General features: G+C 44.0%; 1 protein-coding gene and 1 long non-coding RNA gene across 4 annotated transcripts in view; both read right to left on the reverse strand.

The window, feature by feature from the left end:
- Positions 1-4,443: 4,443 nt before the first annotated feature.
- LOC144259582 (uncharacterized) lies at positions 4,444-12,708 on the reverse strand. Of its 2 annotated transcripts, XR_013344862.1 has the most exons (4): positions 12,371-12,708; positions 7,247-7,393; positions 6,995-7,105; positions 4,444-6,873 (listed from the first exon to the last, which is right to left on the reverse strand). It is a non-coding gene; the product is annotated as an uncharacterized LOC144259582 (long non-coding RNA). The 2 variants fall into 2 exon arrangements; XR_013344861.1 differs by having other exon boundaries at positions 4,444-7,105.
- A 111-nt stretch (positions 12,709-12,819) lies between these two features.
- The window catches only part of FAM185A (family with sequence similarity 185 member A), a 77,110-nt gene continuing 65,635 nt past the window's right edge, over positions 12,820-24,294 (reverse strand). For both annotated transcript variants that reach the window (XM_077835959.1, XM_077835951.1), the window contains one exon: positions 12,820-13,299. In XM_077835959.1, the coding sequence (XP_077692085.1) occupies positions 13,184-13,299 (116 nt within the window). In that variant the 3' untranslated portion in view covers positions 12,820-13,183. The remainder of the gene's footprint in view (positions 13,300-24,294) is intronic.

Here is a 24,294-nt window from a genome sequence, read left to right on the forward strand (position 1 = left end):
CTCCACCCCAAGGGAGACAATCATAGATAATCACAGCTGCACATATGTCAACTTTAATGGCCTCCAGGAGGTGTCCCACAATGCCCCACTGTGACCACTCTGGTCACCATTTTGAACTCCACTGCCTGGCAGCAAGATACACAGGTATACGCCCCTCTCCTCTAAATCCCCACAAATTTTTGAAATTTGAGAGACATGATTGGTGTATGGGTTTGTGAAATGAAAATGACTGTTCTTTCCCCTTCAAAGGTTCTTGTCCCTGCATTTATAGAATCATAGAATTATAGAATATCAGGGTTGGAAGGGACCTCAGGAGGTCATCTAGTCCAACCCCCTGCTCAAAGCAGGACCAATCCCCAATTAAATCATCCCAGCCAGGGCTTTGTCAAGCCTGATCTTAAAAACTTCTAAGGAAGGAGATTCTACCACCTCCCTAGGTAACGCATTCCAGTGTTTCACCACCCTCCTAGTGAAAAAGTTTTTCCTAATATCCAACCTAAACCTCCCCCACTGCAACTTGAGACCATTACTCCTTGTCCTGTCCTCTTCTACCACTGAGAATAGTCTAGAACCATCCTCTCTGGAACCACCTCTCAGGTAGTTGAAAGCAGCTATCAAATCCCCCCTCATTCTTCTCTTCTGCAGACTAAACAATCCCACTTCCCTCAGCCTCTCCTCATAAGTCATGTGTTCCAGACCCCTAATCATTTTTGTTGCCCTTCGCTGGACTCTCTCCAATTTATCCACATCCTTCTTGTAGTGTGGGGCCCAAAACTGGACACAGTACTCCAGATGAGGCCTCACCAATGTCGAATAGAGGGGGACAATCACGTCCCTCGATCTGCTCGCTGCCCCTGCTTATACATCCCAAAATGCCATTGGCCTTCTTGGCAACAATGGCTGACTCATATCCAGCTTCTCGTCCACTGTCACCCCTAGGTCCTTTTCCGCAGAACTGCTGCCTAGCCATTTGGTCCCTAGTCTGTAGCTGTGCATTGGGTTCTTCCGTCCTAAGTGCAGGACCCTGCACTTATCCTTATTGAACCTCATCAGATTTCTTTTGGCCCAATCCTCCAATTTGTCTAGGTCCCTCTGTATCCTATCCCTGCCCTCCAGCGTATCTACCACTCCTCCCAGTTTAGTATCATCCGCAAATTTGCTGAGAGTGCAATCCACACCATCCTCCACATCATTTATGAAGATATTGAACAAAACCGGCCCAAGGACCGACCCCTGGGGCACTCCACTTGACACCGGCTGCCAACTAGACATGGAGCCATTGATCACTACCCATTGCGCCCGACAATCTAGCCAACTTTCTACCCACCTTATAGTGCATTCATCCAGCCCATACTTCTTTAACTTGCTGACAAGAATACTGTGGGAGACCGTGTCAAAAGCTTTGCTAAAGTCAAGAAACAATACATCCACTGCTTTCCCTTCATCCACAGAACCAGTAATCTCATCATAGAAGGCGATTAGATTACTCAGGCATGACCTTCCCTTGGTGAATCCATGCTGACTGTTCCTGATCACTTTCCTCTCATGTAAGTGCTTCAGGATTGATTCTTTGAGGACCTGCTCCATGATTTTTCCAGGGACTGAGGTGAGGCTGACTGGCCTGTAGTTCCCAGGATCCTCCTTCTTCCCTTTTTTAAAGATTGGCACTACATTAGCCTTTTTCCAGTCATCCGGGACTTCCCCCGTTCGCCACGAGTTTTCAAAGATAATGGCCAATGGCTCTGCAATCACAGCATTTATAAAGCATTTATAAAGTTTCATTAAGTTATAAATACGTCTGTTTGCCTGGATTTGGAATAAAAGTCTATTTATGGAAAATTAATTCATCTTTATTAGTTCACAACATATGCAGGCTGGGGCTGACATCATTCAGAAATAACAGCAAGAGGTGCATTTACAATGTTATATTACTACGCACAGCACTCATTACAAGGTTCGTACCGGGGTGCAAAAAGCCAATGCCAGGCAGAGTGCACTACAGCAACATACTACTCTGGCTCGCTATTAAAGTGGTCTTTCAAAGCTCCCCTGAGACTTATTGCTTCCCACTGAGCTCTTCTTATAGCCCTGGTATCTGGCTGCTCAAAATCAGTGGACAGCCATTCCACCTCCGCCCTCCACCCTGGCGTAAACTTCCCACCTTTGCTTCACAGCTTTTACAAAGTGCACAGCAGGCAGCTATAACCATTGGGATATTTTTTCACTGAGGTCTAATCTCATGAGTAGACAGAGCCAGCGGCCTTTCAAATGGCACATTTAACTGTCATTCTGCACCTGCTGAGCCTGTGGTTGAAGTGTTCTTTGCTGCTGTTGAGGCGGCCAGTGTATGGCTTCATGAGCCATGGGAGTAAGGGGATAGGCTGGGTCGCCCCGGATCATTACTGGCATTTCAACATCCCCAATGATAATCTGCTGGTCTGGAAAGAAAGTCCCTGCTTGCAGCTTTCTGAACAGTCCTGTGTTCTTATAGATGCTCGTGTCTTGCACCTTCCCTGACCATCCCGGATTGATGTCAGTAAAACATCTCTGGTGATCCACGAGCGCTTGCAATATACCATAGAAAAGTAGCCCTTTCTATTGATGTACTCTGTGGCAAGGTGGTCTGGTACCAAAATAGGGATATGTGTGCCATCTATTGCCCTCAGGCAGTTCGGGAACCCCATTGCTGCAAAACTATCCAGTATGTCCTGCAGATTGCCCAGAGTCACAGTCCTGTGTAGCAGGAGGCGATTAATGGCCCTGCACACTTGCATCACATCAATGCCCATGGTGGATTTCCCAACTCCAGATCGATTCCCCACTGACCGGTAGTAGTCTGGCATTGCAAGCTTCCACGCGATCGTCACTTGCTTCTCCACTGTCAGTGCAGCTCTCATTTTGGTGTCACAGCTCTAGAGCAAGCTCTGCACATACACCCAGGAATGTGGCCTTGCACAGCTGAAAGTTCTGCAGTCCCTGTCAGGCTGTACCTACATAACAATGCAATCCCACCAATCAGTGCTTGTTTCTCAGCCCCAGAACCGGCACTCCATCACCTGCAGCTGTTCTGTGAATGCCTACAACAACCTTGAATTGTTTCTTTTTATGTCCCACAGCAAGCTAGCCTCCAAGGAATAGTCAAGTTCTCCGAGGCTCCGCTGGCTGTTCTGCAAATACTGCAGGATGAGGCACACCATGCTCACAACGCTCATCACGATCGTGCAGAGCTGTACAGGACCCATGCTTCTCACACAGATGGTGGATGCATGGGTTTGGGGGCTTTTGAAACATTATGGGATGCAGATAAAATTATGGGATGGAGAAGACTGCATCTTGGGACATTGAACCCATGTTCCCAGTTGTCTCTGCATAACTTGTTTGCCCCCATGAGGCATTGGAAACCCTTGCCAAAACACCCTGCACTAGACGATGCACTGCTCTCTGAATCAATGCAAGTGCTGCTAGTGAGGATGCATATTGCGGACACAAGGAGCATAGTGTGGACATGCAAAGGCGATTTAATTACTGTGGCAGCTGTGTATGTTGACTTAACTTAGGTCAACTTAATTTTGTAGTGTCGACTTGCCCCAGAGACAAGCTTTCAGGCTTACATAGAGCTCTTCTTCAGGTCTGGGAAACATACCCAGAGCCAGAGTGTCACAGTTCAATACAAGATGGAACAGACTGTTCAGCATAAGTAGTTAACAGATATTTCAAGAGACCATTGAACGTGAAGTGGCCAATTAACACCACTCCAGCTATATGAAGAAAGAAGGGGGGGGGGAAGCAGCTGGGGGTGGGGAGTTAGTGAGTTACAGATTGTTGCAATAAGCCATAAATCCAGTGTTTCTGTTCAGTCCATGATTTTTAGAGTCTGTCAGAGTTATGAATTTAAGCTTCCAGGCTCATCTTTTGAAAGTGTTGTGCAACCTTTCCTTTGAGGCTGAGGACTGATAGGGTAGATACAGAGTGATCATTTTGTGAACAGTGTTCACCCACAGGTGATATGGTGTGTTTGTCTTTTATAATTTTACTGTGAGAGTTTATTCTAGAGCATAGTTGTCAAGGTTCCTTCCCCACTCTGAACTCTAGGGTACAGATGTGGGGACCTGCATGAACACCTCCTAAGCTTACTTTTACCAGCTTAGGTTAAAACTTCCCCAAGGTACAAACTATTTTACCTTTTGCCCTTGTACTTTATCGCTGCCACCACCAAACATCTAACAGGTATATAACGGGGAAAGAGCCCGTTTGGAAACGTCTTTCCCCCCAAAATCCTCCCAAACCTTACACCCCCTTTCCTGGGGAAGGTTTGATAAAAATCCTCACCAATTTGCATAGGCGAACAGAGACCCAAACCCTTAGATCTTAAGAACAATGAAAAAGCATTCAGTTTCTTTAAAGAAGAATTTTAATAGAAGAAAAAGTAAAAAGAATCACCTCTTGTAAAATCAGGATGGTAAATATCTTACTGGGTAATCAGATTCAAAACACAGAGAATCCCTCTAGGCAAAACCTTAAGTTACAAAAAGACACAAACAGGAATCTACATTCCATTCAGAACAGCTTATTTTCTCAGCCATTTAAAGAAATCAGAATGTAACGCATATCTAGCTAGATTACTTACTAAGTTCTAAGACTCCATTCCTGTTCTGTCCCTGGCAAAAACATCACCCAGACAGAGAGAGTTTTGTTCCCCCCCAGCTTTTGAAAGTATCTTGTCTCCTCATTGGTCATTTTGGTCAGATGCCAGCGAGGTTACCTTTAGCTTCTTAACCCCTTACAGGTGAGAGGATTTTTCCTCTGGCCAGGAGGGATTTTAAAGGTGTTTACCCTTCCCTTTATATTTATGATAGTAGTGATTGTCTGGTTTCACCCAGATAGTTGCTATTGGGGCATTTAGTGCACTAGATGAGGTACACTACATATGATAGGCATGTGTAGGACTCATCAATCTTGATTATCACTACAAAAGGTTTTCTTCCCCCTCCCCCGCTCTCCTGCTGGTATTAGCTCATCTTAAGTGATCACTCTCCTTACAGTGTATATGTTAACACCCATTGTTTCATGTTTTCTGTGTATATAAAGATCCCCACTGTATTTTCCACTGAATGCATCTGATGAAGTGAGCTGTAGCTCACGAAAGCTTATGCTCAAATAAATTTGTTAGTCTCTAAGGTGCCACAAGTACTCCTTTTCTTTTTGCCAATCTCGAAAGGTGTGTTGTGAGGAGTGCTGATCACTGTAGCAGTGGAGATATGTCTGCAGGTTTTGCATCTGTTGTTCTGGCAGGGTCTGGTGCTGGCCTGAGTTGCTGTGTCTTGGCCCTCGTCTACACTACAGAGTTGGGTCAATGCAAGACAGCTTACATTGACCTAACTCTGTAACCATCGACACAAAAATGTCGCTCCTGCCAACATACCTCACCTGCTCTGCCAATTTAATAACTCCACTTCCACGAGAATGCTTAGCTCGATGTAGTGGAGTGTCAGTTGCTGGTTCTCAGAAGCCATCCCACAATGCCCCACACTGACAGTTAAATCGGTGCAAGCGCACCTGGCGAGGACTCGCATCGCTGACACAAGAAGCATAATGTGGACATGCAAAAGTGATTTAATTACTGCGGTGGCTGAGCAGCCACGTAACTTAGATCGACATAATAATGTAGTGTAGACATACCCTCGGTCTATGGGGAGCTTGCTTCTGATGATGAGGTTGGACAGATTAGGGGATTGTTTGAAGGTCAGAAGAGGGGGTCCAGAAAAGGTGTCTCTCAGGAAGCCAAGGAATAGACATGGATTGTGTAGGCTTAAAGTGACAGATATGGCAATTTCTTGCAATATTCTTGAAAAAACACCTTACTGAACTACCTTTAAGTAGTTTTGGAGCCCATTGTTTAAATGCAAAAGTTATAAATGCCAGAGGACTGTATTGAACAATGGATCAGACAAGAATGGACTTTTGGACAAACAGTGTCATGTATCTCCTGAGAAATCTCTAGTGGGAGGAGAATGTAAATTCCCCACCTCTAGTTATGCAGAAACCCAGCCTTTTAAAGCTACACCCGCATGAGCTGATTACCTGATCCTGGAATCTGAAGATCAAAGGCCCAAGCTGTAGAAAGGAAAAGCTAAGCTATTCATAGGGAGGGCTTGTTCTGAGCTATGAACTTGTTACCACAGAAACCCCCCTCTGTGCAGAGGGTCTGAAGGACTCCTACCAAAGCTCCTGCTGTGTGATCTCTGGTAAGCTTATTAGCATGCATGTAGATTCTTTTATTGTTTTTAACATGTTTTCTCTCTAATGCTTTCACCTTAAGAATAAATGTGCTTGTTTAGAAATGACTGTGTGGTGATGTATACCTGTGCGCAATCTTGCTGTTTACAGCGTCTAAGAGAGAGCAAAGTGCAGCCACCGGCCTGTTTAGGCAGTCTGGCTTGCTAGGAATAACAAAGTATAGGCAGGGAACTATGCAGCCTAGAAAAAACCCAGTCAGGAGGGAGAGACGTGGGTGTCTGCCCAGGAGAGGTGATGGCCAAGGAGCCGAGAGCCTAAGAATGGGGACTCTTGCTCGACCATGGAGGGGAATACAGAGGCAGTTGTCCTGAATTGTGACACTTAGTATGCATGGGATTCTGTCATTGACAGGCTAAAGCTACAGATGGAGAGAATAGGAGACTGTACACGGATAGGTAAGATCCATAATTCCCAACCTTTATGCAAGTAAGCCTCAGAAACTCTTCTAGCTGTGGGCTATGTAAGTTCAGATGCTTTTCTGAGTGTGTGTTTCTTCACTCTTTCTTAAACAAATAATATCTTGTTCAACTGCAGGTATAACTCAGAGCTGGCTGTTAACGTGGTGCTGATGGCATCCTGGAAGATGAAAGAATTTAAACTGCCATGGTAGGGAAAGAGAACAAGCAGAGATAACTAGTCCTAAAGTGCCTATCACAGGGTGATTGGCCCTTTAAGGGGAGATGGATCCAGTCCCTACCTGTGACTGACCCTCTGCCTCCCACCTGAGGCTGTGGGGCTCAGGTTCAGGTGAGAATGTGAAGAACACATGGCCTTCATAAAAGCCAGGAAGAGCTCAGATGAGTTGTAACTGCAGAGAGAAGGAGTGCAATGGTTAGGTGGCTCCAAGGCAGGTAGTCTGGAAAGTGAGAACTGAAGGGAACACAGAGTCAGGAGGGAGACTCTGTGGCATGGAACCAAAACCTGGCTTTGGTGAGCTGAGGAAGTTTACCATGAATTACACCACAGTCCCGAGGAGACGTAGCAGTGCAGGCACCAAGGGAGGCTCCTTGGACCGGGATCGGACCCTGGATGCTGCTGGACTGAGGAAGCCTGCCATGAATTGCAACACAGCCCCAGGAAGGAGGCTGTGGAGCCCCTGGAACCAAAAGGAAGAAGTTTGAGTCCAAGGACCAGGGCAAAAGGAAACCTGGAAAAAAATTATCCAGGGAGACCAGTGATTGGCAGGGCTCCCTGGCTCAGAGGGGACTAAGGGAGAGCTGGGACTTGAAGTTCTGGACAAAAGTGAATTAGAAGCCTCAAGAAGATTTGAAGCTGAAGGGCCCAAGGAGACCATATTCTGTAGGGACTTAATAACCCAGACCCCCTGGAGCAGGAATGTTATTTTAAGTTCTCTGGGCTGTGAATTAGTGGGAGGACCAGGAGGAAACTGAAGGGGGCATGTTCTGGTAGCACCCTACTACCATCCCCAGTGGTATAATAAAGAAGGGGTTCTCTGGGGTTGCTGCCCCTACCGACAGTGAAGCCACAGATGAGAGAGGTTCATGAGGGCATAAAATAAGCTCTCAAGCTTTCGATGTGCAGGAGCTTGGTGACCAGTTTTACACATAGCACAGTATAATAAGTCATAGATTCATAGATATTTAGGTCAGAAGGGACCATAATGATCATCTAGTCTGAGCTCCTGCACAACGCAGGCCACAGAATTTCACCCACCACTCCTGCAAAAAACCTCACACCTATATCTGTGCTATTGAAGTCCTCAAATTGTAGTTTAAAGACTTCAAGGAGCAGAGAATCCTCCAGCAAGTGACCCGTGCCCCATGCTACAGAGGAAGGTGAAAAACCCTCTTCCAATCTGCCCTGGAGGAAAATTCCTTCCTGACCCCAAATGTGGCGATCAGCTAAACCCTGAGCATATGGGCAAGATTCACCAGCCAGATACTACAGAAAATTCTTTCCTGGGTAACTCAGATCCCACCCCATCTAATATCCCATCACAGGCCATTGGGCCTATTTACCATGAATATTTAATTACCAAAATCATGTTATCCCATCATACCATCTCCTCCATAAACTTATCAAGTTTAATCTTAAAGCCAGATAGATCTTTTGCCCCCACTGCTTCCCTTGGAAGGCCATTCCAAAACTTCACTCCTCTGATGGTTAGAAACCTTCGTCTAATTTCTAGTCTAAATTTCCTGGTGGCCAGTTTATATCCATTTGTTCTTGTGTCCACATTGGTACTGAGCTTAAATAATTCCTCTCCCTCTCCGGTATTTATCCCTCTGATATATTTATAGAGAGCAATCATATCTCCCCTCAACCTTCTTTTAGTTAGGCTAAACAAGCCAAGCTCCTTGAGTCTCCTTTCATAAGACAAGTTTTCCATTCCTCGGATCATCCTAGTGGCCCTTCTCTGTACCTGTTCCAGTTTGAATTCATCCTTCTTAAACATAGGAGACCAGAACTGCACACAGTATTCCAGATGAGATCTCCCCAGTGCCTTGTATAGCGGTACTAAAACCTCCTTAACCCTACTGGAAATACCTCTCCTGATGCATCCCAAGACAGCATTAGCTTTTTTCATGGCCATATCACATTGGCGGCTCATAGTCATCCTATGATCAACCAATACTCCAAGGTCCTTCTCCTCCTCCGTTACTTCTAATTGATGCGTCCCTATCTTATAACTAAAATTCTTGTTATTAATCCCTAAATGCATGACCTTACACTTCTCACTATTAAATTTCATCCTATTACTATTACTCCTGTTTACAAGGTCATCCAGACCCTTCTGTAGGATATCTCTGTCCTTCTCTAAATTGGCAATACCTCCCAGCTTTGTATCATCCGCAAACTTTATTAGCACACTCCCATTTTTTGTGCCGAGGTCAGCAATAAAAAATAAAAAATAAATAAGATTGGTCCCAAAACCGATCCTTGAGGAACTCCACTGGTAACCTCCCTCCAGCCTGACAGTTCACCTTCCAGTAGGACCCGTTGTAGTCTCCCCTTTAACCAATTCCTTATCCACCTTTCAATTTTCCTATTGATCCCCATCTTATCCAATTTAACTAATAATTCCCCATGTGGCACGGTATCAAATGCCTTACTGAAATCTAGGTAAATTAGATCCACTGCGTTTCCTTTGTCTAAAAAAATCCGTTACTTTCTCAAAGAAGGAGATCAGGTTGGTTTGGCACGATCTACCTTTTGTAAAACCATGTTGTATTTTGTCCCATTTACCATTGACTTCAATGTCCTTAACTACCTTCTCCTTCAAAATTTTTTCCAAGACTTGCATACTACAGATGTCAAACTAACAGGCCTATAATTACCCAGATCATTTTTTCCCCCTTTCTTAAAAATAGGAACTATGTTAGCAATTCTCCAATCATACGGTACAACACCTGAGTTTACAGATTCATTAAAAAATTTTGCTAATGGGCTTCCAATTTCATGTGCCAATTCCTTTAATATGCTTGGATGAAAATTATCTGGGCCCCCCGATTTAGTCCCATTAAGCTGTTTGAGTTTTGCTTCTACCTCAAATATGGTAATGTCTACCTCCATATCCTCATTCCCATTTGTCATGCTACCATTATCCCTAAAATCCTCTTTAGTCTTATTAAAGACTGAGGCAAAGTATTGGTTTAGATATTGGGCCATGCCTAGATTATCCTTGACCTCCACTCCATCCTCAGTGTTTAGCGGTCCCACTTCTTCTTTCTTTGTTTTCTTCTTATTTATATGGCTATAGAACCTTTTACTATTGGTTTTAATTCCCTTTACAAGGTCCAACTCTATTTGATTTTTAGCCTGTCTCACTTTATCCCTACATGTTCTGACCTCAATAAGGTAGCTTTCCTTTCTGATCACTCCCTTCTTCCACTCCCTGTATGCTTTCTGCTTTTTCTTAATCACCTCTCTGAGATGCTTGCTCATCCAGCTTGGTCTACAACTCCTGCCTATGAATTTTTTCCCCTTTCTTGGGATGCAGGCTTCCAATAGCTTCTGCAGCTTTGATTTAAAATAATCCCAGGCCTCCTCTACCTTTAGATCCATAAATTCTTCAGTCCAATCCACTTCCCTAACTAATTTCCTTAATTTTTGAAAGTCAGCCCTTTTGAAATCAAAAACCCTAGTTGCAGATCTATTTTTGTTAATCCTTCCATTCAGTTTGAACTGAATTAGCTCATGATCACTTGAGCCAAGATTATCCCCTACAACCATTTCTTCTATGAGGTCCTCACTACTCACCAAAACCAAATCTAAAATGGCATCCCCTCTAGTCGGTTCAGCATCTACTTGATGAAGGAATCCATCAGCTATCGCATCTAGGAAAATCTGAGCCCTATTATTATTACTAGCACTCATCCTCCAGTCTATATCTGGGAAGTTAAAATCTCCCATGATCACACAGTTTCCATTAGTATTTACTTTATTAAAAACATTAAAAAGGGCTCTATTCATATCCAAATTAGATCCTGGCGGTCTATAGCACACCCCAAGCACTATCCCAGGGGAGGCTCTAATAGTTTTCTTCCCCAATGGAATTTTTGCCCAGACGGACTCTGTCTTATCCATTTCATTGCTTCTTATTTCTTTACATTCTACCTCATCATTGATATATAATGCTACTCCACCACCTTTACCTTTATTTTGGTCTTTCCTAAACAGCACATACCCTTCAATACCTGTAGTCCAGTCATGACTACTGTTCCACCATGTGTCTGTTATCCCTAAAATATCTGGTTTCACTTCCTGCATCAGTAGCTCTAGTTCCTCCATTTTGTTACCTAGGCTCCTTGCACTGGTGTACAAACATCTTAATTTTTGCTGTTTGGCCTCACTCACATTCTGTACCCTATTAGGCACGGTCATTCTACAGCCAGTATGACCTATTAGACTGGTATCTACACTGCCCTTCCTCCTACCCACGGCTGTATCCTCTCTTACTTCGTTTTCTTTCCTCTCAATGCTAAAATCTGGCGTGGAGATTACCTGGACATCTCCCAACCATCTCCCCCAAATTCCTAGTTTAAAGCTCTCTTAATCAGTTGTGCCAGCCTCCATCCTAGAAGTCTATTTCCTTCCCTACTCAGATGAAGTCCATCCCGAGAGAACTGTCCTCTGTCCATAAATGCCTCCCAGTAGCCATACATCCCAAAGCCCTCCTTATAGCACCACTGCCTAAGCCATCTGTTGATAGTCATAATCTTGTCACACCTTTGTTGCCCTTCTCTAGGAACAGGCAGAATCCCACTAAAGATCACCTGAGCCTCGATTTCCTTAAGCGTCTTCCCCAGCCTAGCATAGTCTTCCTTAATACTTTCTAGTGAGAATCTAGCCGTATCATTGGTTCCCACATGAAAGATAATTAGGGGATTCTTTCCTGCTCCCTTTAGAATCCTTTTCAACCTCAGGTCTACATCCCGTATCTTAGCACCTGGAAGACAGCACACCCTCCTATTCTCTGGATCAGCTCTGGTTACAGGTCTGTCTATTCTTCTCAGTAAAGAGTGCCCGATCACATAGACCTGCCTTTTCCTGGTGACAGTGCTATTCTCCAGTCTATCCCCTGTTCCCTCTGGCTGCAAGTTCTTTCCATTCCTATTCTCCCTTGTAATCCTCTTCAACCCATCCTGTATTCTCCTGGGGCTCATATTTGGTGTAGTCTCCATTAACTCTTCCCCTTTTCCTATAGGACTAGCCACTCTTCTCTTCCTTGCCCTTCCATCTTCAGTGATTACCTGCTGAGCCCCTTCTTCATTTTCCAACTCTGCAAACCTATTCTTGAGCTCTATTTCTGCTTCACTAGCCCGTCTTTTCCTCTGCCTGGTTTTTTTAGTCACATGTTTCCACTGACCACTTTCCTCACCCAGTCTCCCCTCAGAATTCCCCCGTCCTGCTTCCATCTGCAAGTCTGAGCTTTTCCCTTCAGATACCTCATGTCTTTGCTCCATAATCTGCTCAAACCCCTTCCTAAACTCAACCAGACTTTCCACCTGCATCTCCAAACCTCGGATCTTTTCCTCCATCAGCTTTATCAGACGGCACTTCATACAGACAAAACTCTTACCAGGTGCCCCCTCCAGGATCATGTACATACCACAGCTTCCACAACCAGTCATCTTCATTGTGTCTTCTGCTACATGGGTCACTCCCACTGCTGCCTCTGTATCTGTCATCACCTTCCCACTGAAATCCTGTTAATCTGGGAAACACAAACCACACCAAAACACCACCACCCAGAGCAAAAACAAACCCCAAACAAGCACCACAAGACAAACTCGCCTTTCAAACTCCCACTCAAACTCCCCTGTTTACAGCTCTGTTTGCTAGCTTCTGTGCCGCGGCAGCTGTCTGTGAATTGTAGACTGATTACTTAGCAGCCAAAATGCCTACTTATGATCAAATGTAAACTGCAACCCTAAACGTGGTTTTATCCCACACATTATATACATAATTCAGTAAAAGGAAATGCTCAGCATTATGCACAAACCACAAATTTCAAATGATAACAATTCATTTAAAAGCAGCATACAGAATATGGCACCATCACAAAGCTTAACTCAAATTCTTGTATTTTCAGGCATCAACCTGTGTTGAAAATGTTCTTTGCAGTGGCTTTATACTTTTACTTGAAATTCACTAGCTTTCAGAATAGGCAGGGTGTGCGGGTCGAGTTTTACACAAATCAAGTTTTACACTGGATTGTGCAACTGTAGAAGGCACTAACAGTAAAACCTGTTTCATACAGTAGTCAAATAAAAGCAGTCATTTCACATATAAAAAGGTTGGGCAAAAAAGTCCTCACTTAATATATTGTTTACTGTATTTTAATAAGTAGCATTCACCACCACTGTACAGTAATCTTTCTTCACTGTTCCTTGATTTTGAATACCTTTGGCCTATTCCATCCTCAAGGAACCTGCAGCTTGATGGACTGGAACCAGCTTTGGCTTTTAAGATGCACTGTGCCATCCTGTGTGTTAGCCTTTATCCATTTGTCTCTTTCATTCATTTGATTCATATGACCTGAAAAACAAAACTGCATTCAGTTTGCTATTCTGACACATTAAAAGTTTCTTCAGTATAAGCTTATTCAGAGCTTCCTGGAAACATTCTGCAAGAGGATTTGATTGATGCTTTGTGTTTCCTTGCTGACATGACATCATTTGTTCTCTAAGTCTTTTAGTAATATGCCAGTGGAATGAATCTGGAGACTCATCATATTTTCTATTGCATAAAATCATGTAGATTAGAATTGCAGTGGGAAAAGAGACAAGGTGGATGAGGTAATATCTTTCATTGGACCAACTTCTGTTAGTGAAAGAGAGAAGTTTTCAAAACGCATCTGTCATGGAAGCAAGAAGCTTTCATCTCAGCTGCAAACTAGTCTAAGAAACATGGGTGAATGCCATGCACTATAGTGCTGATTTACTGGGACCAGTTTGCTACCTGTGGAAATGTTATTCTTATTACAGCAGTGCATAGAGAACATGACTGAGACTGGGGCTCTGTTATGTTAGGTGCTTTATATTCACATGGTAAGCAACAGTCCTTGCCCTGAAAAGCTTGCAGTCTAAATGGACACAACAAGGGAGAAAGTCAATATCATTTTACAGATGGGGGGCTGAGACACAGAGGACTAGAGTCACAAAAAGCCTTAGGTGCCTAAATCCAAATCAGGCCCCACTGGGATTCACAAAACTCCCGCTCTGCTGCCCCCAAATTCAATAACTTGCTAAAATCACTTGGTACCTAAATTTTTGCTGAAGAAGTTCCTAGGTACCTATGTTTCTGCCTCTGAGCAAGCGCACTGCAGCCCCACCGGCCTGAAGCCTGGAGTGATTCACAAACTGGGGAAGGAAGATAGGCATTCTGCCTAAGTCACCTGAAAGATCTGATCCGGGAGGCATGCTCAGAGCCTGCTTACCGGATCAGGCCCCTAGAGATGATCTTACACAAAATGGCTGGGGATCAGGGGGAGGGAGAATTAGGACCTCCTTTATAACTTTTAGCCCAGTGATCAGGGTACTCACCTAGAATGTAGGAGACCTCCCAGTTCAAGTCCCTCTCCATCTGAGGGAGAAAAGGAATTTGAACTGGGATCTGCCACTTCTTTGAAGAGTGCCCTAATCAGTTGGCTATGGGATAGTCTGATGGAGGGAGGAGAGTCCCTCCATCTCTCCTGTCGAAGCTGTTCCACTATTGGACGAGAGAGAGAGAGAATGTGCCAGCATGAGAATGATTCTGTAGCCTGGTGACTAGAGCACTCAGGTGGGAGACCCAGGACCCAGCCCCCTGCATCAACGATTTAAAAAAAAAAAAAGATTTAGCCACAGTGGAAAAGCTTCAACAGGAGAGACTGAGGGAGGTAGCTGAACCGGGGGGGAGGGGAGGGGTGTCTCCCAAGTGAGTGCTCCAACCACTGGGCCAGAAGTAATGAGGAAGCACTGTCACTCCCCCTCCTGCAGCTTCTTGCTAAAACAGTGTAGGCACCTAACCCCAAAGAGGTTTTGCAGCAGAGAATCCCATGCAGAGATAGGCACCTAAATCCAGGCTGCAGGGAGGTGCCTATCTCTGAGAAAGGACCAGGGTTTAGCACACCCCCCGCAATTTGGCATCTCCCATTGGTTAGCTTAGGTGAGGAGCCCCTTCCCATGCTGGCTGTTATGAGTCCCATTCTCAGGCATCCGTCTCCAGTGCGCTGGAACATTTTTAATAGTGGGAGTGCTGAAAACCAGCGCCCTTACCCGTGTCCAACCCCTCTCCCCCAGCCGAGGCCAGGAGCAAAGCCCTGGGTGCAGGGTGGCAGCAGAGCCCCGGGCGTGGGGCTGGCAGCTGAGACCCCGGGCATGGGACTGTCAGCTGGGAGCCCGAGGGTGCTGCAGCACCCCTCACACTCCTAGTTCCTGCGCCTATGCCTGTCTCTCCCCATTCATTGTACAAGGAGCCTAGGCACCTAACTCAGGCTTTGTGAATGCCAGTTATTTTCTTGGTGCCTAAATTTCTTTGTGAATCTAGCCCAGGGGGATTAAGTGATTTGCCCAAGGTTACATAGATAATCCGTGGCACATCTAGGAATTAAACCCAGATTTCCTGAGTACCAGTCCCATGCCAGTCACAAGATCAGCTTTCATCTTGAACTCTTTTCTAAACAACCTTTTGTTTTGTTTAAATTTTTGATGACTTTAGTGCTTACGTAAGTGTGTAATTTGTAAGTTTAGCGCTGAGCCTGGCATGGCCTGGGGCAGGTACTGAATCAGCATTCTAGAACAACTTTGCAAATGCGCCTCGGTTCAAACCTGCAACACACAGAACGTGAAGTCCTGGCCCCAATGAAGTCCAAGACGAACCCTGCCATGACTTCAATTGGCCAGTTTTCATCCCTAGAATCCAAGTCTTCTTGAGAAGAGGCTGACACTGCTACTGCAGTTCTATATGTTGATAAGTGGTGGCTACTGTGAGACTCTGGACAAAATCATGTCAACCCACAAGAGTGCTGGGAAACTATTTCAAAGCAACTAAGAAGACAGTTTGTTTACCCAGCTCTCCCACAGAGCAGGCAGGGATGTGAGTTTCCTAACCTACAGATGGCGAAAACGCTTTGGGGATCTTCATGTAGATGCTCCAGTGCTTACTCCTCAGTCCCCATTGCAACATGGGTCCCACTGAAGTTTTGCTCCTATTGGTTCCCTTCCTGCATTTGGGCCAAAACCCAGGTTTCTCAACTCCATCTGCCCAAACACTTCGAATGTCTGTCTTTGAAAAACATTTAAGAACAAAAGTGGAGTTCATGACAATGTAGGACTGATGGGGTGTGCAGAATATTTGTCATTGCTGAAGTTTCAAGTTCTTCAGAAATTTTATCGGAATCCCTATTACTTTTCATTTGCCATAGCTCTGTGTAGGAGAATGAAGAATAGAAATGAAAAAGGAATCTACCTTCTAAGTAGAGACAGCCCTTAAAACATGAAAATGGACTGAATTTTAAACAGGAAATAACCTCGAAGTGTCAAAAAAATGAGCTGACAAAAATATGAAGGATTTCAGCTGTTCCCTTAGTAATGTTGTATGATATCTAGAATGCAGGCATTTTTCTAGGCTGTAAGAAGAGGGGACAGAGCAAATAGGTGGGGCATAGAAATATATGCCAGGAGATGGAAGTGAGAGTTGAAGATGCCTGGCCGTAATAAGCATTTTATGCCAAGTGTGAATCTCTCTGGTGTGTTTTCATAGTCTCCAGTAAGCGCCACTGCATATGCGTTGATGAGATTTCATGCATCATTTACCTCTTATTAAATTATTGCTATAGAGCTGGAGAAAATCTTTTAACAAAACTAACAGAAAAAATATCTGAGATGTTTCAAAGTTCTAAAGTTGTCTGGCCTCAGCCTCTAGTTTTGTATTTGCTGTATTAACAAAAACGATTAATTCCTTTTGCTTCCTTTGGAGTTTTGTCTCGGCCACACTGGTGGGGAATACAAGACCAACTTCCCTGTAACCAGAGTCCAGTGTTTAAAGTTCCACTTCCCTGGGACATGGCACCAAGAGCTCCTGGGGGAACAGATTCCCGAGCCCATCCCCATTAGCAGTTTAAATCAGGCACAGGAGCATAACATAATTTAATGCACATGAAAACTTTCCAACTAAGCTATAAATAATTTTATAAAACCGTGTTGGAGTCCTGCCGGAGTAGTTCTTGAACACAGTTTTGTCTTGTGCTTGTGCTCTGAATAAGGAGACTCTAAGTAGGTTTTGAAGACTGCTTTGCTAAAACGTTTAAACTATGATAGCAAAAGCCATTCAGGTTTTTGTCAGTGTGGACAGGGATTTACTTTTAAAGCACACCATTCACGCTATCAGGACTATGCACCAAACATTCTGCATCTAACCATTAGCCATCCCTTTCAACTTAACACCTAGAAAATAGTAACTTTCCATGTTTTGATAGTCAAAACAATTGTTCTCTAGACAAAGGCAAGTATGCACAAGCCTTCCCGGAGAATGGAGAAGCTAAAATGATCCCTTCCTAAGTTACAAGACACAGAATTTACTTATTTATTTTAATGTGAATTAATAGGAGAATAACCATTCCAAACCTAAAAAATCTACAAAAAAATCATATGCATGCAAGCTACGGATAAAAATGAGAGCTGTGATTCACATTAAAACCCAAACCTAAGGTAACCATATGACCTGTTTTGGCCAGGACAGTCCCTCTTTTTAAGCTCTGTCCCGGATATCATGACATTTTTGGCAAAACTTGCCATTTGTCCTATTTGCTTTTGCCAACTGATCATTAGGGACAAATGCTGAGTTTTCAAATTGCCCCCAGGGGGGCATGGAGGAATGTTGAGGGGGGTGAACAGTGACACCAGGCAGCTCAGGCAAGTAATGACACTAGATAGCTCAGGCCTGACACCAGGCAGCTTGGGTGGGCAGCCCTGTATGGAAAGGCTCAGACAGCCTGTCGCAGCGCCAGGCAGGGCTGGGGCCAATGGCGACACCAAGCAGAGCTCAGGGAGAATCTCCCTGAGTGACAACTGGTGGCTCGGGCCGGTGTCCTGTTTTCAGTTAGGGAAATATGGCCACCCTACCCAAACCATTTTCATATGATGATGTGGAAAATTAGGAAATCAATCTCTGCAGTCAGAGTCCAGACCTTGGATTGCTCTCTGTTAAGGCAAGAACAGATGGAGAAATGCCATGCCAATGGTAGCTTTTTATTCTCACCTTGTGAGTAGTACATGACCAAAGGTTGGCTGACAGTGCAAGGCTCTAGTTTAAATGAATCTTGACGAGTCTCACAAGTTTTTGACTTTCTTGAGTTAAATGCAAGCTGAAACCAATCAAAAATCGATCTGTTGGACACAAGCTGATCTAATGTGTTATTAAAAAGCTGGGTTAACTTTCTATTTGACTCCAAGGAATTTAATCTTTTGCAGATTTTTATTAACTTCTTGCTTTAAGGAACAAAACTTCACCAAGATGTGCAAATGGACATTGTGAAACTGTAAGAAAGTCTCTTCCGACTCAGGTTGGGTGACATGGATTTTTGCAGCATTTGATTCTAGGAAAGAAGGAAATTCTTGAAGAAGTACCTTGAGAATACAGAAAATTATTGGGTTGATCTCCTTTGTTGGGATCAGGGCTCAAACTTAAAATGCAGCAGAGGCTTTCCAATTGCCTTCAAGATGTGGGGGAGAAGTGGCACTGAGCAATGAGGGCTATGAGAAGAGAAAGTCCTCTAAGATGAGCCCTGACTCTCTGGGACCTATTGGAGAGGGAAGAGCGGAGCACAAACAGATTGCTTTGGCCCTTGCAAATTTCTTAAAGGTGAGTCAGCAGCACCTCATGGTCGATCATGTCAATACCACTGACAGGTCAAGCAGTATTATCATGGAGGAGCCACCACTGTATGTGGCCAGTAGGAAGCAGGCTCCAAAAGCTACCAAGGCTGTCTCTGCATCAAGAGGGAGCCTGAAACCTGGCTGGAAAAGCTCCAGGATACTGAAGGATGTTGGGTGTTACTGGCCATGTCATCCATCCCACTCTCAATGATTTTTGCCACAGAAGGAGAGGTTGACGACAGGATGGAAGCTGGAAGGATCACCAGTGCCAAGTTCCACCAGTGAAAAGTCTTAGAAGTGGCTTCCCCTACAGTCTTCAGAACCATAATCTGTGGTACTGGGCCAAACTCCACCAGGGATGGCACTCTGCTCCCTTGTTTCTCCAGTTACTTGTTTTCCTTGAAGTTATAAAAAAGATTACTATACTTTTTTTCCTCCCCATAAACCTCACCACCAAATTAGAGGCTAGATGGCCTTGGGGACTAGAAATGACGCACTGACCCCTTGATCTTTAACAGGCAACCCCCGAAATAACACCTAAAGAAGAGCCCATTTGACCCCAAAATATGAGAGTTATATGATCTATTAGCTGGTGCAGTACATACTGAAAACATTATGTGCAAAGTTAAAAGCATTTGACACACACCAGCCAAAATACCATATAATTCAATTTGGTGAATAAAGTGAGAGCCATATGCTGAATGATTTTATAAAAGTCTGCCCGGTTCTCATTATTCCCCAATACTTTACTTCCCCCTTGGACATGAGCAATAACTCTGACCTTCCAGAAAATAGATTGCTTAGGTGAAACTTTTCCTCCCTTCTGGGATGGGTGAGCAGGATGCTTCTCAAAAGATATGGCTTTTTTTTTTTAATTTGAGATTAAAACAAGGCACCATGGTTTATAAGACTCCATAAAAACTGCTGTAAATTGCTTTCTCTGCCCATTCCAAACTAAGCTGCCAAGCATGCAATTTACTCAGCCTGTCTCCACGTTCAGATGCAGTATCTCTACCCGAGATCTGCTGGGAAATAGAATATAGAATGCCTGATTAATTTCTTGTCTCTGCGCCTGAGAAACTTCAGTCACTGGGATTTTCTCTTGCAAAAGGTTTATTGTCTAGTTTGCTTCTTTTATTTTCCAAATCAAAAACTCAGTGGCTGTTTCTCTTTGCTGATATATAGGAAACCGAGTAGCCTCACTTTCCCCACATATACTGCTGGTGAGGGAGATGATGCTTCCTTGCTAACTCTTAAAGATGTATTGTTTCAGAAGGACTTAAACTTCAAGGTTGTTTACTAGCCATCTGCTAGGTATTGCAATGATGGGCATGCTGGAAATACAAAAGATGGATTAGAAAGAGCTATTCTCATGTCCCAGGATCCTCTAGTTTGAGTGAAGACCCAAAGTGGAGTTGGGTTAGAAAGGCCATAGAAACCACTTAATGATAATAGATTATTTCACTAAAACTGACCAGATGAGCAAAAGAAAATTCATGGCTGGGGTGTTGGGAAATTGCTGGGCTAACTGCCAGTTCCCTGAGACCAGCCCCCTTTCCCTTTGAAGATCTCTTCACAACAGCAAGCCTCTATTCTCACTGAGTCTGTGTTCTTTGGCACACGAGCAGGTAATGCGAGTGTAGGGGAACCTGTCCATTGACTGTCTTGCTCCCAAATGGTTCCTGCCTGTACCTTCATGATCTTCCTTTCAGTCACCTTACAGCAGGTAGGAGCAGGTGGCCAGGTAAGCTCTTGGCCAATCAGGCTCCTCCCAGAATTCTGCCAAGCATCCTTCACTTTAATTACATGGTCCTTGCTGTATGTCCTGTGCCCTTCCCATTGCCCATGTAGTTCCACACAGAGTTCAGTTCGCAGATACCTCCTGATCTTACCTCCTGATCTTGAGTGAGTGGGGATGGACCACGGGTTAGGCCACAGGCCCTTCTTCCCTATTGCCAAAGAAAAAGATAGGAGTGTCTGCCTAGTAGGATCAGCACCAGGGATGGAGTTATACTAGCACTTTCCAGCTATGCAGCCTGACAATACTAAGAAGGAAATTGGGCCATAGAGTTTGCAAATCAACTCTTAAAACCTATTTTTAGATTTCCTTAAAGTACCCACTGACTTCTTAGAGAACTGAGGGCTCATCCTTGTTAATTACACTGAAGCGCTCAAGAGTAAACTCTCCTTCCATGTTTCCTATTTCCCTCCCTCCTACAGCAAATGCCCCAATTCCTCTGAACTGATCCTCTATTTCTGGAGAGAACAAATGCCTTCCCACTTCTCTAACTTTCCCATCACCTCTCCTCCCAGCACGCGCCACCTACTACTCACCCTAGGCTGTTTCCCTCTTGTCTTCATGCTATGTTCGAAATCAGTTCCATTCTTTGGTAGCCTCCCAACTCCCCTGGATGTGCATCACCAATGAACTCGCAATCCTGCTACTCCCTTGACCAATATTGTACCTAGTAGCAGAGAGAGGACTAGTCCCATGAGTGTTACACCAAACTTCAGGGTTCAGTGAGAGTTTCCTGTAGCTGGAGGTGGACTGGATCAGAACTCACTTGATGCAAGAATTCTACTTTCTCACATTCCCCTGGTGTTATCTGGACTGGTGATGTGCCAGGCCACTCCAATCCTCGGCTCTGGGAGCCGGCCTTACCCTGATCTGCTGTGAGAACCCCCACTCCCGGGATGTTCATGCACAGCCTTTGGCATGTAAGCTGCTCCCAGCTACATGAACGGGCGCTTTTGGCCAGCCACTGCTTGGATTGTGCAACCGAATGATACTAACCAATATCTCCGGTCCCAGACAGAACCCTAGGAACTTCCATCTTGCAGTATCCAGTTATGCCCGCTGGTCGCTGCGAGCTTATATAAGTTCGTCAATTTAACAAAGAAATTGATATATAACAGCCTTGTTATCCCAAGGGGAGTCTCTGTCACCCTTCAAACCAAATGCACTGTTTCACGTAGAATAAACAAACAGAGTTCTTAACTACAAAGATAGATTTTAAGTGATTATAAGTCAAAGCATAACAAGTCGGATTTGGTCAAAAGAAATAAAAGCAAAATGCATTCTAAACCGATCTTAATACTTTCAATGCCCTTACAAACTTAGATGCTTCTCACCACAGGCTGGCTGGCTGCCATCAGCCAGGCTCTCCCCTTTGTTCAGCACTTCAGTCGCTTGGTGTGGTGTCTGTAGATGGAGTTGGAAGAGAGAGGAAGAGCATGGCAAATGTCTCTCCCTTTTATCATGTTCTTTCTTTCCTCTTGGCTTTTCCCCCTCCCCCTTCAGGGTCAAGTAAGCATTACCTCATTGCAGTCCCAAACTGACCAAAGGAAGGGGGGTGACTCACTCGAGAGTCCAACAGATCCTTTGTTGTTGCCAAGGCCAGTGTCCTTTGTTTCTGTGAGGCTGGGCTGGGTTTGTCCCATACATGCTCTGATGAGCTGTGAACTGCCTCTCTGCTCTTAGAGAGTTTTTGCCTGGGCTTGCTTTAAGTCACGAGGACACATTTTCAGCCTCTTAACTATATATATGAAATTACAACCTATACCATTACTATAACAACGATTACTGTAACATTCCCATAACAACAATGCTCACTGCATCATGAGCCTTCCGAAAACACCCGACATGACAAACTTTGCATTGGATACCACACAATCATATTATAAGGATGAACATGGGGATGCTGGGTATTCCCCCGAGGTACAGAACATCACATACACCCACTCTGCCCTGGAAGAACTCTTCATTGACCTCTCACACTAGAATTCCCAAGAGATATGGAAAATCCATTCAAAACAGACCATTCCCAGCATTAACCACCTGGAAACCAGCCAGCTTTTGAAGGGTTAACTATTTTTGTACTAACCTCTTAGCTTACAGACTTAAAAGTCTAAATTGATATCCCCTTGTGATGTGGGGTTTTTTATGGTTTGGCAAACACCGGGACTTTTTTCATCTGCTTTATATGTGCTTCAGCTAAAACGCAAATGAAATTGCTGCCACGCTGTCCCTAAGGTTCCCAAGGGGAGGAACATTTTTCACCATGTACCCTATCTGTTAATTTTATTAAATTATTTGTAATTATTTCAGAGTCTATTTATATTAGAAAACTATCTTACTGGAAAAATAATACTTTCTGTTACAAAGAGAATCTTGACATTTAATATAAGACATTGTTAAATTAGTTGAAGTGAAAAGAAGCCAGCCTACATTTAAAGGAAATAAAGGAAAACTGTATAAAAAATACAGAATTGGATAAGGTTTATTTTTAAAGCACAGCTCCCCAAAATGTTATATTCAGACTATGAAGTCACACACTGTTTGAATCATACATTTGTACAGAATCACAGGGTATGATCCTTTACCCAATTACTGCTAAAATATGGACAAAGTATATTGATTTGTTCCTAGAATGTGGGATATTAGGCACTAAATAAGGTAGAGATGGCCACCCTACCTGTAAACATGAACTGTTATTTCCTCTAAACTATCTGCATTAGGATTATTGAAGTCAATCAATATTAAAATGATTTAAATGTGACACGGATAGAAATAAAGCAACATGTGATGCAAGGACAGATCATCCGAAAATCTTACTGAATTTTATATCCATAGTCATTGGGTGTCTTATTGGAATGCCATGGGCTCTTTAAGGGAAGTGAAAACTAGTGGCTAAATGCTGCCTTCAGTGGCCTCTGGATGTGTACATTTGAGGGCTGACTGATCAGGAGACACTTTCAGTCTAAACTGCTGAACGGTTTGTATGCAGAATGGTAGGTTTGTGGGTCATTTCTGTTTCAAAGATGATTCGCCCCCATCCCTCCCCCACAAAAATCACAGAATGTTAGAAGCAGATGCTGACCACCTCCCCCTAAAAGAAACAAAAAACCGCCCATGGGCCTGATCCAGGTATCAGAAGGATCAACCCCAGGATAGAAGAGGGGCCACTCAGCTCACATGTACATTTTATAGTGCAAGGGTATGGTTTGTTGTTTTTAAAGTCCATGAGATCCAGACCACTGGCCAATCACCAGCTCCCCACTCATTGTGACATGTTGTTTAATTTAATCCAGGCTGGAGAAGTGAGTCTGCCTGCAGGGGTTATGTCACTCTGAGGACCTTTAACATTGCTTTTTAAAAATTCTAATTTCATATCCTCTATATATCTTATCACACACTGTGCACTGAATGAGGGAGGGAAAAATAGTAGGTGGTGATCATGTAACTAAAGACGGCATCATGATGCACATGCAAAAGGCAGCCAAATTAAGACTGCACAGGCACCCTTAATTCCTTGCATTTTGAGTGCTTGACTTTGCAACCTTAATATTCTTTTAATATAGATTTGTGTGTGTGTTTTCTTATGGTTTTAAAAAAGCAAAATGAAAAAAAGAAACTCCATCATGGATCATCAGCAGGGTAGATAACCTTCAGTTCCATCACACAGACCTAAGCTAAACGGAGTGACTGGCAGCAATGATAGACTGTTATCCTCTATGTGGAGCAGTCACTAAAGGGGGGATGAGACACATGTTTTGCCAGTGGATTTCACAGCTATATCTTGATAGCAGAGGAACGTAGAGACTCAGGACTCCAAGGTTCAGTTCTAGGTTCTGTGCTCTAGTGGTTACAGATGCTTCTTTGTGCCCCGAGCTT

Source organism: Eretmochelys imbricata, chromosome 1, assembly GCF_965152235.1.
Source record: "Eretmochelys imbricata isolate rEreImb1 chromosome 1, rEreImb1.hap1, whole genome shotgun sequence".
Lineage (NCBI taxonomy): Eukaryota > Metazoa > Chordata > Testudines > Cheloniidae > Eretmochelys > Eretmochelys imbricata.